Source organism: Esox lucius, chromosome 21, assembly GCF_011004845.1.
Source record: "Esox lucius isolate fEsoLuc1 chromosome 21, fEsoLuc1.pri, whole genome shotgun sequence".
Classification (NCBI taxonomy): domain Eukaryota; kingdom Metazoa; phylum Chordata; class Actinopteri; order Esociformes; family Esocidae; genus Esox; species Esox lucius.
In genome coordinates, this window is record NC_047589.1 from 30,044,766 (window position 1) to 30,061,736 (window position 16,971).

The 16,971-nt window shown below is 43.9% G+C and overlaps 1 protein-coding gene across 1 annotated transcript in view; it reads right to left on the minus strand.

Annotated features, from left to right (window-relative positions):
- Positions 1-1,383: 1,383 nt before the first annotated feature.
- The window catches only part of jph1a (junctophilin 1a), a 36,098-nt gene continuing 20,510 nt past the window's right edge, over positions 1,384-16,971 (minus strand). The window contains exons 5-7 of the mRNA XM_020041931.3: positions 3,120-3,886; positions 1,694-1,790; positions 1,384-1,558 (exon numbers count right to left, since the gene is read on the minus strand). Coding sequence (XP_019897490.2) covers positions 1,710-1,790; positions 3,120-3,886 — 848 coding nt within the window. The 3' untranslated portion in view covers positions 1,384-1,558; positions 1,694-1,709. The remainder of the gene's footprint in view (positions 1,559-1,693; positions 1,791-3,119; positions 3,887-16,971) is intronic.

The window sequence follows — 16,971 nt, forward strand, 5'->3', positions numbered from 1 at the left end:
GGATGTTCACTTGCCATGCTAACAGACAAGCAAGCAGAATTCGGGAACTCACAATAAGAATAAGGACGTCTTTTATTTTTCTAACTCAGCCATCTACTTGCTCTTACAGCTTAGTGGTTTTAGAATGAGAAGCAGAGGAGAACAACTAAAGTAACTTGTCAACTAACAAAATCCCATGCACATTCATCTAATAATAATAACAAAAAATATATTTTGGATTCAATAAATATTTGATAAGACTTTTCATCCTTCAGTCATGTAGTCACATAGACCTATCTATGGCTTGCTACACTGTGGCTTCATTCCTCAAACCGTACTGTTCATTTCCCTGCTCACATCTATTCAAATGATGATTTTCTTTCCAGTTATGTGATAAAATTAAAAATAAACAGATTTTTACAACAGTTAAAACTTTAAATAGACTAGACCCTTTTTTGGCAAAATATATAATCCTTCATTAAAAAAATAATATTGCACATTTAATAAAATTAGGATAGAAGATTCTCATTATGAAGAAATAGAATTATGATTTTTATTCCTGATACCAAAATAAAAAGGATGTTGACTCTTGTCAAGGTTGATCAGTAGATTTTCTTTTTTTAAAACTAAAAGTAACCAACATAAAGAAAACAACAACTACAACAACAAAAACTACAACTAAATGTTGTCACAACAGTACCATGCACGGTCATGGTGTCAAAGCAGTGCCTTCCGGGTGCAGGTGGGAGGAGACAGAAGAAGCTGCGTTGGATGGTGATTGGTTAACAGAGTAAGACTGGCGAGTGACCGAACTAGCATAGACGGCTAATGTACGGTGCGTAGTCTTTCCTGCAGCAAGACGTGGTGAGAAGAGCCATTGGAACCGTAGAACACTGGAACATCAGAACTTCAAAATGTTGGAACCTTAAAATCTCAGAACCTCAGGACTTAGACTGTGGGAACATTGGAACGCCCCCTTCCCTGAAACCCAGTGCTCTGGCCTTGTGGTGCTCACATCTCCCCATCAAAACGTCAGAGAGTAAAATAGTAAGGCAGCTGTTCGCTCCTGTCATCTAAAAGTGCATCTCCACGCTGGCCCAGAGTCAGTCAGTCAGTCAGTCAGTCATCCCGTCATCCAGTCAGTCGCTCAGTGTTCAGGCTAGGGTAGACTTAGGTTCTGCACAGAAGGAGTAGCCTTGGGCCGTGCTCAAGCAGGGCAGAGTCCTCACTGATTGGGTCAGCGGGTGTGTATTTCAATACTTCAGATGTGTGTGTGTTTGTGTGTACGTGTGTTTGTTTGTGTGGTATGTGTGTGTTTGTCCTTTGTCCTAGTGTTTCTCTTTTGTCCCTCAGATTCATCCGATAGCTACCCAGAAGAGAAAATTATGATCAGGCAGGGCTGTAGACGGCCTAGGACCAGCTGCGGGTCCTTCTCTCCTGTTCCTCTCTTGCTCCTCTTCTGTTCCTCTCCGTTGTCACACAGCTGAATCCCATGCTCCTGTCGCTGATCCAGGTCTGGCTGGTGCCATTTTGATTTCTAAAGGCCGGCAATGCAACTACACCAGTTGCCATGGCATCACTGAGGAGAGAAACACAGTTCAGATGAGGTTTAATGAATTAATTATGAACTGATTAAAAGCGGGAGATATAACAAACATGTTGGGTAATTTAATGCATTTTCAGAAAGACAACAACAGTGGTAAACTGAGGTTACCTGACACTAGGGATCATCATGTCAAGAAGTGGACAAATATGATCGCTAGGCCGATATTCAACAGCATCACCATAGCAACCAAGATAGAGTTAGGAGCCTGCAAGACAAAGTAAAGAAGAGAAAACAACATGGAACTGCCATATTCCATAATTAGAATATATTCAAATCAATTACAGTTTGCTCCTAATAAATACATTAATAATGATTTTTTCAGGAGGTTAAATATCTGTGGGGGTCAGTAAGTAGAAGTGTTTGGTCATTATATACATCTTTGGTCAGTAGCTAGAGGTGTCTGGTCATTAAGTACATGTTTGGTCAGTAGCAAAAGGTGTTTGGCCATTAGATACATGTTTGGTCAGTAGCTAGAGGTGTTTGGTCATTAGATACAAGTTTGGTCAGTAGCTAGAAGTGTTTGGTCATTAGATACATGTTTGGTCAGCTAGAGGTGATTGGTCATTACATAGATGTTTGGTCAGTAGCTAGAGGTTTTTGGTCATTAAGCACTTGTTTGGTCAGCTAGGGGTGATTGGTCATTAGATAGATGTTTGGTCAGCTAGATGTGATTGGTCATTAGATAGATGTTTGGTCAGTAGCTAGAGGTGTTTGGTCATTATGCACATGTTTGGTCAGTAGCTAGGGGTGTTTGGTCATTAGATATATGTTTGGTCAGTAGCTAGAGGTGTTTGGTCATTAGATAGATGTTTGGTCAATAGCTAGAGGTGTTTGGTCATTAGGAACATGTTTGGTCAGTAGCTAGAGGTATTTGGTCATTTGATACATGTTCGGTCAGTAGCTAGAGGTGTTTGGTCATTAGATACATGTTTGGTCAGTAGCTAGAGGTGTTTGGTCATTAGATACATGTTTGGTCAGTAGCTAGAGGTGTTTGGTCATTAGATACATGTTTGGTCAGTAGCTAGAGGTGTTTGGTCATTAGATACATGTTTGGTCAGCTAGAGGTGATTGGTCATTAGATAGATGTTTGGTCAATAGCTAGAGGTTTTTGGTCATTAAGCACATGTTTGGTCAGCTAGAGGTGATTGGTCATTAAGTACAGATGTTTGATTAAGTAGAGTTGATTAGTCAGTAGACAGAAGTGTTTGGTCATTACATAGATGAGTTTGGTCATTAAGTAGAGTTGTTTGGTTATTAGGCAGATGTCTTTGGTCATTAGCTAAAGGTTGTAGCAAAGAGGTTTTTGGTCACAAGGTAGAGACGGTTGCCATCTAAACAGTGCTGGCATGAGAACCCACATTCCCCTGACACTCCACATCCCCGTCCGCCGTATGGATCAAGTGTCTCAGAGTAGGACAGCTGTCCTAGGATCTGTCCATGTAAACATAGTCCATGTGTTCGAGAATCTCAAACTGATCCCAGATCAGTCTTCTCTGAGACACCTGATACACACATGCTCCTCCCCTTCAGTTACCGTTTCTTCGCCACGGGACTCAGCCATCTCCCTGCTGGCCCTTTTGGTCTCTGCCAGGCTCTTGGGCTTCAATGAATCCTGCTTCCTGAGTTTGCCCGGCTCACTGGTGGGCGTCGGCTTTGGGGTGGAGCTCCGGAACGACTTGGGGGGCGGGGGGCACATCCTGGCGAGGGTCAGCTGACTCGGCTCCTCGTCCTCGTCCGGCTCGGGGTCTCTGGGCAGGGGCACCCGTGCGGGGGTTTTGACGTAGTAACTGTGATACTGAGTGTGTAGCTGTCCTATTCCATTACCAGGAGCCGCTGCCGTCAGGGGAGCAGACTGGGGGGTGGGTGGTTTGTTGGGGACAGGCTCCGGGGCCTTGTGGGGTTTAGCTGGGGCCTCCTCCTGTTTGACCTGTGGTGGGGGAGCAGCTCTCGGCGGCTCGGCAGGAACGGACCCCTTTTCCTCTTTGCTGACTTTCCTGCTAGCCCGCTCCTCCTTGCTGACCTTATGGGCCGGTTTCTCCTCCTTGCTGACCTTATGGGCCGGTTTCTCCTCCTTGCTGAGTTTGCGGCTGTGTGACGATTCTTCTTTGCTTGTCTTGCGGGAGGCGGAGGCGGAGACGCTGTTACCTTGCTGTCTCTTCTTGCTGTGGGGCGATGGGGGAGGGGTTGGCTCGGGCGTCTCGGCGTGGCCGGGGATGATGTCGTTCAGCTCTTCCTCAGCGGGGGGTTGTTCATTGGGGATCTCAACTGCCTCCATGAATGCCTGTTTGATATAGTCAGGACCTACAGGAAGACGGGGACACACTCTTAACTGGACCATACATGTAATATATCGTATGTAATATGTAACATATAAAATGTTATATGTAATATGCAACACGACATATATCATATGTAATACGTCATATATCGTATGTAATATGTAACAGGTAATATAACATGTAATATGTAACACATAATATATCATCTCTCCTTGTCATGATTCATTTTGGCTCTTTGGCTCCCATATTTTTTTTAAAACACGAGACAATCTCTAATGGGTCACCAACAAGTGTGTGAATGCATTACTCCACGACATGCCAGTTCCCATGGCTTATTAAGAATCCCCTCAACACAGAGTAGTGTTGAGGGGACTCATTGTACTCTGTCTTGAGGGGACTCATTGTACTCTGTGTTGAGGAGCTCATTGTACTCTGTTGTTGAGGGGACTCAGTGTACTCTGTGTTGATGGGACTCATTATGCTCTGTGTTGAGGGGACTCAGTGTACTCTGTGTTGAGGGGACTCATTGTACTCTGTGTTGAGGGGACTCATTGTACTCTGTGTTGAGGAGCTCATTGTACTCTGTTGTTGAGGGGACTCAGTGTACTCTGTGTTGATGGGACTCATTATGCTCTGTGTTGAGGGGACTCAGTGTACTCTGTGTTGAGGGGACTCATTGTACTCTGTGTTGAGGGGACTCATTGTACTCTGTTGTTGAGGAGACTCATTGTACTCTGTTGTTGAGGAGACTCATTGTACTCTGTTGTTGAGGGGACTCATTGTACTCTGTTGTTGAGGAGACTCATTGTACTCTGTTGTTGAGGGGACTCATTGTACTCTGTTGTTGAGGGGATTCATTGTACTCTGTGTTGAGGGGACTCATTGTACTCTGTGTTGAGGGGACTCATTGTACTCTGTGTTGAGGGGACTCATTGTACTTTGTGTTGAGGGGACTCATTGTACTTTGTTGGTAATGAGCGCCAGAGGCCTCCACGAGTGCCAGAGGCCTCCACAACCACCAGAGACCTCGACGACAACCAGAGGCCTCCACGAGCGCCAGAGGCCTCCACGAGCACCAGAGGCGCACACAACCAACGTTTCCTGACCACCACCCCCTTACGCAAACATTCCATTAAAGAGAGGCTCAGAGGACAAACCAGCGATGACACAGGAGATTACAAATCTCTCCCAGAGTGCCAGATAATGTAATCTGTGACCCAGCTAGCCACTGTCCAATAACCCGGATTAGGACAACAAATCAGGGCCCAACGATCTGCCCCCCACAACCCAGGTCTGGATTAAGGAAACAGAACCAGAACACAACCAGAAGAGGGAGGCCGAGAGCCCCCCCCCCAGTCCCTGCCTGACATCTGAGGACAGGTACTTCCATTGTGTGTACCATCACCGGACTAACAAAATAACAGCAATGCACTGTCCACTGCTCCAGTTTAGAACTCATGTTAGGAGAACTGAACAGAACAGAGACATTTGCTAACCACGGCCAGGTCTAGAAACCATATCAGGTGAATAGAACCAAGCACCAACTAGTTCTGTCAAGAAACCATTTTAGGAGAACTGAACCGAACTGAAGAGAACAAAGCCATCTGCTATATACTGCCAGGTATTTTAGCTCTCCAGATTCACGCTGGTTATATAAGTGGGCCTAGTTTATTTCATATGGTTTTTACAATCCTGATAAACTGAGTCTTTACCATAACAGCTAAACACATACCACAACAATGCTAAGCATTCTGGGAGATTTCCCACCACAGTGTGCCTCTGTATGAAGCAAACATGGAGACGTTCAAATATGTTAGTGTACCTTTTATGTTGCCACAGTAACAATGAAATGGAGTCGTATCATGCAATGTGAACAGCAAGAGTAGAGTGACAGTAAAACACATTACTCATGTGGCCCCTCATGGTGCCGTCAATGCAGACAGACACTGTAAACGGGGCCTGTAAACGGGGCCTGTAAACGGGGCCTGTAAACGGGGCCTGTTAACGGGGCCTGTAAACGGGGCCTGTAAACGGGGCCTGTAAACGGGGCCTGTAAACGGGGCCTGTAAACGGGGCCTGTAAACGGGGCCTGTTAACGGGGCCTGTAAACGGGGCCTGTAAACGGGGCCTGTAAACGGGGCCTGTAAACGGGGCCTAGCGATATGTTCACCGCCTCTCAGTACATCTGTGTCATTCAATGGCTGACGGGCGTCAGGTTGGGCTCAGCACCATCCAGGGTTTTTTGGGGTTGTGGGGGTTGCCAAGAACAAACGTCTCCCTGAGGGGTCCTGGCAAGCTCAACGGGGAACGCTGTTCTAATCGTAGAACTGAAATATTTCACTAGTTTGCGAGACAGTGGATAATGCAGATAATGTTTGACAGTATAACTGTTAGATTCCCCAATTAGTTTGATAATGTACGATAACAGATAAATGGTAGACATGGCAATGTTTGATATTTAAAGAATCATAGTAGATTCATTACAGCTCTGTTGGACTGAAGAGCAGGATTATTGTTTCCCAAATTCAATGGCACCCTATTCCCTATATAGCACACAAATTTTGAGCTGCGCTCATAGGAAATCGGGTGCCATTTGTGGCTCTGTGCAAAGAAGAGAGGAATCAGAGCCCAGACCCCAGGCTGACATTACTTAGATAAGGGACGTGATCTGGCCTGGAAGATTATAAGAACATCTACCAATGAAAATCAAGTTAGGAAATATCTTCCATGATGAGTTGTCAAGTGGTCTCATGTTCACAAATCAAATGTCCACAACTTTCTAAACTACTGATATTTTCCTTTAGGATTCCCTGGCCTAACATCTTTCCACGGTGAGCTAACTTGAATTAAAGTGCTTGGAATCACAGTCTCCGTCCTAAGCGACTCCCTATTGTCATTTATAGTGTAATTCTTTTGACCAAAGCCTTTATGAGATATCCTGCTCGAAGTAGCCATCAGAGGATGGGTACATGGTGGTCATAAAGGGATGGACATGGTCAGAAAAAGGGAAGGAGAGACTGACAGACTGGCAGACAGGCAGATAGACAGGCAGGCAGACACATCTGATTAGCACTCAGTACACAGAAAAGCCTTACTGGGAATCTCTCCGGGGAGACAGAATCCCAAACAGCAGACACATCCGTATATACAGCGGTCCTTAGTGAGTCCTATGGGTTCTGAGGAAAAATAGTGCACTATACTGGGATTAGATAGTGTGTCATTTGGGATACGGCAAGAACACTTCTGGAGCCTCCCAGCAAGCCAAGTCGGCACTACTTATCGAGTTATGGTGTGAAATTAGGCTCACAAGACTTTGAGCGCCGTGTAGGTTCAGCGGCCCTGGCCTGTTTGTGGAGGAACTGAAAGGACCGATATGAGAGTGAACCAGGAATGTACTAGTGGAGGGGACATCATTATATGGGCTTAAGTGATACTGGACCTTCACGCAGAGTCACAGTGCGAATCCCAAATGGCCCCTGCTACCCTGTATAGTGCAGTGAAATGCCCCAGCTGTGCAGATCAAGAGAAGTGCGTTATGCAGAGCAGCAGAATGCCACTGGATTCAGCCAGTGTTTGTTGGAGTAGATTAACTAAAGAAGTGTATTATGCAGAGCAGAAGAATGCCACTGGATTCAGCCAGTGTTTGTTGGAGTAGATGAACTAAAGAAGTGTATTATGCAGAGCAGAATAATGCCACTGGATTCAGCCAGTGTTTGTTGGAGTAGATGAACTAAAGAAGTGTATTGTGCAGAGCAGAAGAACGCCACTGGATTCAGCCAGTGTTTGTTGGAGTAAATGAACTAAAGAAGTGTATTATGCAGAGCAGAATAATGCCACTGGATTCAGCCAGTGTTTGTTGGAGTAGATGAACTAAAGAAGTGTATTATGCAGAGCAGAAGAATGCCACTGGATTCAGCCAGTGTTTGTTGGAGTAGATGAACTAAAGAAGTGTATTATGCAGAGCAGAAGAACGCCACTGGATTCAGCTAGTGTTTGTTGGAGTAGATGAACTAGAGAAGTCTATTATGCAGAGCAGAAGAACACCACTGGATTCAGCTAGTGTTTGTTGGAGTAGATGAACTAGAGAAGTGTATTATGCAGGGCAGAAGAATGCTACTGGATTCAGCCAGTGTTTATTGGAGTAGATGGGCCAGGGGCGGGGAAATAATACTGGCAATACAAAAGTAGTTGGTCCACTGCAAATTGAACAAGCCTAAAATGAGATTGCATTTGACAATGATATACTTTGATCACATTAGAACACTTAAAGGCCTACGCCTCTATGTTTATACACCTGAACTGAACTCATATTAGGTGTGACCTTACATTTTACCAAAGAAAACATGTTCACACTCCATGATTACCTCCACACATCTTTGCTAGCGCCAGCTAAAGTTTGCTGAAGATTTGGGTGGCTGTTTACTGTGAACAGAACAATGGATCGCATTTTCTCTTGAACTGTAAACTACTTTTGGGCTCATGGTTTATAAGGTTTGGGGACTGGAATGGACAGGGATCGGTGAAAGCCTTAAGCTGTGACCTCCAGCTCTGAAAATTGTGTTTTCGAAGCCACTGCTAGGCAATCACATTAAAATGCATTCATTATTTCCTAGTGACTGGTTTTGAAGACCTAAAAACAAAGGATCCCTCAATATGAAAGGGGCATCACAGGCACACATTACCGTGTAAGAAAAGTTGCTGTTACTCTGACTAACTGTTGCTATGTTCTATGGCTCGGTAAACTGTTGATTCAAATCTATTTAGATACAGTGATGGGAAACCTGCCAACATCTTGACCATGGCTGTTACAGCGTTATATTTGATCCCAAATGGCACCCTATTCCTCCTATAGTGCACTACTTTCATATGGCTTTGGTCAAAAGTAGTGCATTAGATAAGGCGTTCCATTTTGGACAGATCCACTGTAATCCGGCCTTGTTGTCAGCCAATCCTGTCGCTGTTGTAGTCACCGAGGACTTCCATCACTCCCCGAGAATGGAATGTTAAAGGGTCATCTTGTATGCGATGATGATGATGGTGTGTTCTAGAACTGGAATCACAATCAGATGTGTTATGAAAAAATAAATGAACCACACGTCAGAGCTTCTGCTGGCTTTTATCCCAGCAGGGATCAATGACAGGAACAAAACCTGCTGCTTTAAGCATGGTGGTTAATACAGGCTCCCTAAATCAAACCCATCTACCAATTATAAGATTAGTATGTGGCCTGAAATGAATACTCAACTGAACACAGGAAAACGATGTAGGTGTCCCTAATTACAGCCTATTCCCTAGTACAGTGCTTCCCAATGTATTATTTATTTGCATAAAATGTAGTCCTTTAATCCTACAGAACTAGCTCCAGACAAGATCAAACTAACGGGGGCTTGTTCATTATTTGACTAGTTGAAATACAGCTCGGGAAAAAATTAAGAGACCACTGCACCTTTTTCTTTCCCTTCCAAAAAAGTTGAAAAGGAAAGTATGGAGTGAGGAACAGAAGCGTTCAATTTGCAGTGGTCTCTAAATGTTTTCCCTTCTGTCCCTCACACAGTTTTGGAAAGGAAAGTACAAGGTGCAGTGGTCTCTTTATTTTTTCCGGAGCTGTAGATGTGCTTATCCAGGGAACTATATGGGTAATAGGAAGCCGTTTGGTAAGCGTCCTGTGATTGAACTCACCCAGCAACATCCCAGGTGTAGTTGAACCACACTGAAGACTAGGTGGGCAAACCTCAGACTGTTTTCTGCTCTTTCTTTCCATCTCTACTCCCTCCTTTCATTCTATCACCTCTGCTCTCTCTACTTCCCCTCCTCCTTTCATTCTATCACCTCTGCTCTCTCTACTTCCCCTCCTCCTTTCATTCTATCACCTCTGCTCTCTCTACTTCCCCTCCTCTTTTCATTCTATTACCTCTGCTCTTTCTACTTCCCCTCCTCCTTTCATTCTATTACCTCTGCTCTTTCTACTTCCCCTCCTCCTTTCATTCTATCACCTCTGCTCTCTCTACTTCCCCTCCTCCTTTCATTCTATCACCTCTGCTCTCTCTACTTCCCCTCTTTCCTCAATCTGATGTCCTAATCCTCACTCCTCTACATCCCACATCGGTAGAACAGGACAGTAATAAAGCCTTTGTTTCAGCCACGGATGCCAGCTACCTTCATGTTAATCCTGGGGCAATGTTCACACTCCCACACACACACACACACACACACACACACACACACACACACACACACACACACACACACACACACATAACCAAACACAAACACACACTCCCACACACACACATAACCAAACACAAACACACACTCCCACACACACACACACACACACACACACACACACACACACACACATTACCAAACACACACACACACTTCCACACACACACATAACCAAACACACACACATAACTACACACACACACACACACACACACACACACACACACACATAACCACACACAAACACACACTCCCACACACACACACACACACATTACCAAACACACACACACAAACTTCCACACACACACATAACCAAACACACACACACACACACACACACATAACCACACACACACACATAACCAAACACACACGCCACAGTCATCGTTAATAAGCCAATGACTTCCTTTCCCCTGATGACCTTAATTTGATGTGTCTGAATGAGAACAACCTAAAACCTCTGCATGGGGGTGTGTGTGTGTGTATAGCTGTCACTTCTACTGGCTTTGTGATTAAGTTAAGTTGGGACCTGACCTGGCTGCTTGTGTTAGCATGTATGCGCGCACGTTAGTGTGTGTGAGAGTTAGGGTGTGTATATAGTGTGTATTGCTATCACACCTGTAGCATTTTATTAATTAGACCAGGTTGCACTCGACCTAGCTGTGTTTATGTACGGGTGTGTGTGTTTGTCTATATGTGGAAGCTGTGTGTGTGTGAGCAAGATACACAGCTCTCTCAGTGGGACAGTACAATAGAAGGTGCAGTTCTAAATCAACAAAAGTGGCAATAGATTTTATCCTGGTTGAACTGGGAACCTGCATGAACAGGAAACCCTGGGAAAGCCTCTGCAGATTCATCAACAGCAGACTACCAGCATTTCTGACCAGCAACCTACGACAGACCATGTATACACCACCCCTCCGAACCAAAAATGTATGCACTGACGATGTAAAACAAGCGTGGCCTTGTTCCTGTGGAAGCTCTCTCCGTGGACAGGCCTGGTTAGAAGGGAAGACAGTGTAACCTGACCACAATATGAGGTGGAAATGGAGACACACTTCCTGACATCCCGACAAATGTAGTGTAGTTGTAGATATTTATTTCAACACATTGCCCTCAGATCATACAGACCTACAAGGACATCAGTTACACAGGTGCAACTACAGCAGCAAGGTATAAAAAAAATTGCCATGAGGAAAGGGGTGGAGCATCAAAATCATTGCAAACATGAATGAAATTAACCTGTTTATTTATTCCATTCACACTGTAACTATGGTTTCAACACTGTACATATTTTAATTGCACTGATCCTTTTGTGGGTGTAATGTTAACTTATATTCTGATGGTTTATTTTCCATTTTTGAAATGATTATTTATATAAATTTGAGTGAAAACCAATGAGAGAAAGACAGGAGAGGGAGGGAAATTAAAATATATAAAAAAGGAGAGAGTGAAAAAGAGAGAGTAAATGAAAAAGAGAGAGTAAATGAACAAGAGAGAGCCCCAAGGCTGCTCCTGATCTATGAGTCATTCTGGTACTGGGTCACACAGTTCATCCTTGGATTTTCTTTCTCTTTCTCTCTCATACACACACACACAAAACAAATGTTTGTTTTTCTTTATGCATATTCAGGTGCACTGATAACAGTAATGGTATTGAGGATGGCATTTAACAATGGAACCAAACCATTTAATAGTGATAGCATTGTAATTTGCATGTAGCTATTTCTCAGTAAGTATGTTTTATAAGGAGAGCAAATCATTTGAACAATTACAAAAAAGTTTTATTAGCCTCTATCATTGACTTACAGAACTTTGGTTTGATTGTTTGGATTCAACCCTAGATGGCTAAATCTTTAAATATGAACCTTTTTACAGATATTTAAGTCCAATAATATTGTTTAAAGGTGAATGGGTTTTACGCCTTTTCCATTTCATTTGATCTGTACAGAAAAAATACATTTACTATATACACTCACCTAAAGGATTATTAGGAACACCATACTAATACTGTATTTGACCCCCTTTCGCCTTCAGAACTGCCTTAATTCTACGTGGCATTGATTCAACAAGGTGCTGAAAGCATTCTTTAGAAATGTTGGCCCATATTGATAGGATAGCATCTTGCAGTTGATGGAGATTTGTGGGATGCACATCCAGGGCACGAAGCTCCCGTTCCACCACATCCCAAAGATGCTCAATTGGGTTGAGATCTGGTGACTGTGGGGGCCATTTCAGTATAGTGAACTCATTGTCATGTTCAAGAAACCAATTTGAAATGATTCAAGCTTTGTGACATGGTGCATTATCCTGCTGGAAGTAGCCATCAGAGGATGGGTACATGGTGGTCATAAAGGGATGGACATGGTCAGAAACAATGCTCAGGTAGGCCGTGGCATTTAAACAATGCCCAATTGGCCTAAAGTGTGCCAAGAAAACATCCCCCACACCATTACACCACCACCAGCCTGCACATTGGTAACAAGGCATGGATCCATGTTCTCATTCTATTTACGCCAAATTCTGACTCTACCATCTGAATGTCTCAAAAGAAATCGAGACTCATCAGACCAGGCAACATTCTTCCAGTCTTCAACTGTCCAATTTTGGTGAGCTCGTGCAAATTGTAGCCTCTTTTTCCTATTTGTAGTGGAGATGATGGGTCTTCTGCTGTTGTAGCCCATCCACCTCAAGGTTGTGCATGTTATGGCTTCACAAATGCTTTGCTGCATACCTGGGTTGTAACGAGTGGTTATTTCAGTCAAAGTTGCTCTTCTATCAGCTTGAATCAGTCGGCCCATTCTCCTCTGACCTCTAGCATCAACAAGGCATTTTCGCCCACAGGACTGCCGCATACTGGATGTTTTACCCTTTTCACACCATTCTTTCTAAACCCTAGAAATGGTTGTGCGTGAAAATCCCAGTAACTGAGAAGATTGTGAAATACTCAGACCGGCCTGTCTGGCACCAACAACCATGCCACGCTCAAAATTGCTTAAATCACCTTTCTTTCCCATTCTGACATTCAGTTTGGAGTTCAGGAGATTGTCTTGACCAGGACCACACCCCTAAATGCATTGAAGCAACTGCCATTGCATTGAAGCAAGTGTTCCTAATAATCCTTTAGGTGAGTGTAGAAGATCATGTAAATCCTGTCTCTACTCTACCTTCCTTCAACTGAGATTAATACTATTACTTAATTAATCAATAAATGTTTATATTATTGCTAAATCATATAGATTTTTCTATTTACAATCTAAATTCATATTATTTCTTCGGTTAATTGATTTATCTCAGAATAGTGGCAATATATAATTACATTATGACAACAAAGTAATTTGAATTGAATTGTGACTCAGAGGACTCATGTCCAAGTCTTTACGATGTAACCTGTAATCCAGATAGACCTGTGTCTCATCTCCAGGAAGAATTGATGATGTCACCTGGCACTGGCCTCCCCCTCCATTGGACTACTCCCCATCAGAGTGATGCTTGTCTGGGACTACTCCCCATCAGAGTGATGCTTGTCTGGGAATATTCCCCATCAGAGTGATGCTTGTCTGGGAATATTCCCCATCAGAGTGATGCTTGTCTGGGAATATTCCCCATCAGAGTGATGCTTGTCTGGGACTATTCCCCATGACAGTGATGCTTGTCTGGGAATATTCCTCATCAGAGTGATGCTTGTCTGGGAATATTCCCCATCAGAGTGATGCTTGTCTGGGAATATTCCACATCAGAGTGATGCTTGTCTGGGACTACTCCCCATCAGAGTGATGCTTGTCTGGGAATATTCCCCATCAGAGTGATGCTTGTCTGGGAATATTCCCCATCAGAGTGATGCTTGTCTGGGAATATTCCCCATCAGAGTGATGCTTGTATGGGAATATTCCCCATCAGAGTGATGCTTGTCTGGGACTATTCCCCATCAGAGTGATGCTTGTCTGGGACTATTCCCCATGACAGTGATGCTTGTCTGGGACTATTCCCCATCAGAGTGATGCTTGTCTGGGACTATTCCCCATGACAGTGATGCTTGTCTGGGAATATTCCTCATCAGAGTGATGCTTGTCTGGGAATATTCCCCATCAGAGTGATGCTTGTCTGGGAATATTCCACATCAGAGTGATGCTTGTCTGGGAATATTCCACATCAGAGTGATGCTTGTCTGGGACTATTCCCCATGACAGTGATGCTTGTCTGGGAATATTCCTCATCAGAGTGATGCTTGTCTGGGAATATTCCCCATCAGAGTGACACTTGTCTGGGACTATTCCCAATCAGAGTGATGTTTGTCTGGGATTATTCCCCATCAGAGTTGTGCTTGTCTGGGATAATTCCCCATCAGAAGGCTGTCCGTCTGGGATTCCAGCTAGGTGTTCATTAGTCCCTGGTGACATATGGTCTCCAAATATATACTAATTAACATAACTCCATGCACCATGCCTGCCCAACCCACACTCTGTTACAGCATCTTAGCCACACACACAGGCACACAAAACACATACAACACACACACATAACATAAACACACACACACACACACATTCAGTCTTATATTCAGAGCATGTATGCAAGTATGTAGTCACGCATGCACAAACAGAAGCATAGTGATAATCTGCTATTAGTGTTAAATACCCGTTACAAATGACAAGGGCTTTAAAAGGACCGTGGCTTCCTGTGGGGAGTGAGATTTGACAATTTTCTTATTGTTAGATGGTGACAATGTTTCCGTGACCGTCTGTTATCAGATTCATGAAAGTCACAGCAGTTTGCAAAAGGACATTGGAGATTTTACCACCCATTACTTCTCCTTTAGGCTTAAAAATACTAATAAGAATTAAGTGAGTGAGGAATTCACATCAGAACCAGACATTTGCAATGCAATGTTTTGACTGATGGGTAAATGTCTACAGGTAAAAGTCCTAACATATTTAAGTTGAGGCATGGTTACCAATCAGAATGGAGGATGATGTCGATAAGGTCTCTGTCAGGGTCTAGAAGGCGATGCCAGAGGTAGCAGTGAGGAAGGCACTGATTGAAGGGGCGTGGACTAGACCAACTGAAGTCAGCATCCCCAACAGCGTTCTTATTCATAACCACACTCTAGAACTCCAGGACACTCTAGAACTCCAGAACTCCAGGACACTCTAGAACACTCTAGAAAACTATAGGGCACCCTGTAACTACAGGATACTATAATTGTAAGTCACTACAAGCAAAGGACAGATAATCTCTAAAGCCATAGGACATTGTTAAACTCTAGGACACTCTAGAGTCCGAGAACAACCGAGCTCTAGAACTCTGGGCCACTCTAGAGCACCTAGCTGAGGTTCCCTGGCTGCCAAGGATTGCCGGTGTTTTCCACCACACCAACAACCAGCAGACCCTGTTCCCAGCCAGCAAGTACGTTAGCTGTGTCCTAAAAGGCGACCTATTCAGTGCACAGTGAACAACCTTCCATCAGAGCTCTCTGGGACCTCCATAGTTAATTGGGTACAAGGTGGTCCCCTGAGGCTGCATAAAAGGACATGTCTCTCATTGTCCATCAGTTACTCACAGATCATTTCATGGCTGGTGGGCGTTTGGCAGGGGGCCATGTCAGCGCCAGCAGGCTAGCTCCCAGGACTAAATATACCTGGAGCTACTGAGACAGGAAGGGAGATGGGAGGGGCTACTGAGATAGGAAGGGAGATGGGAGGAGCTACTGAGACAGAAAGGGAGATGGGAGGAGCTACTGAGACAGCATCACTCCCTGGCTACTGAGGTACAGTGAAGCACAGATAAAGACCAGGAGCCAGTTTCCCAGAAGCAACTTCAGACTAAATCAGGATTTCCCAAACCTCTCAGGCTTTCTTTTGTTGTAACCTTTAAGCACACTTGATTAAATTAGTCAAAGTCTTGGTATTTAGGTGGGTAATTGAATCAGGTTTGCCAGTTTAGTATGAAAACAAAACAGCCAGTAGGAGAAATAATTATTTTAGTTCTGCTAGCAAGTTCTGATAAAAGTCAGAGCCATGTTAAATGAGAACAGATGAAACACAATTTAGACATTTTAAATAATTTTAAACGTTCAAATATAAATTATTTGGAATGTAACTCCTCCATTAATTATAAACCATATTTAAAAAACCTGCAACAATAAAACCTTTCAACAATAAAATTAGTTTGAGTGCAAGGTGCCTGAATTATGCTGTCCTTTTCTCACTGATATTTACAGACTGGCTCTAACCACTACCCTGACCTCTTGACCTGGTCAGGACCCCCACCATGGGCTATGTGGCATAAGTGTTGCTTGTAAGACTCCACCCACCCCTCTAGTTCTATGCAAACCAGGTGATTCGAACCCTGAATGCTGATTGGCTGAAAGAGATCTTGCATGAGACCACATTCCATGGGTACGATATCACATTACTTTTCTAGTTATTTTGGTAACCAGGTTTACAATAGCAAACGTCTCGTGTTTTTGTTGTATTGCCACCTATACTGGCACATGCCCCCGTTCACCCACTGCTTCCCTAAGGCCAATGTTTAGTGTGTTTGAGGGAGCAGGTCACCTGTTCCGGAGAAACGGATTGCAGCTTCAGGCCTGGAATGTGCCACTTCGTGGGGAAGCAGCACTCACTAGATTGGTGACTTCCATAACAATCTGCAGGTATTTTTTTACCTGAGCAGGGATCTAACCTAACACCTTGCTGCATCCACCAACCAAGACACACAGGACCATCCCGATGAGGCAGTGAACATCTAACAGAAGTTCTACAGAATACACATTTCCAAATGAACAATGGGAAAGATAAGCATAGTCCTTCTTGTCCACACTGCGGAAAGCACTGACTTGGTCCTCCATTCTTAGCAGATTTAAAACAGGCTGCT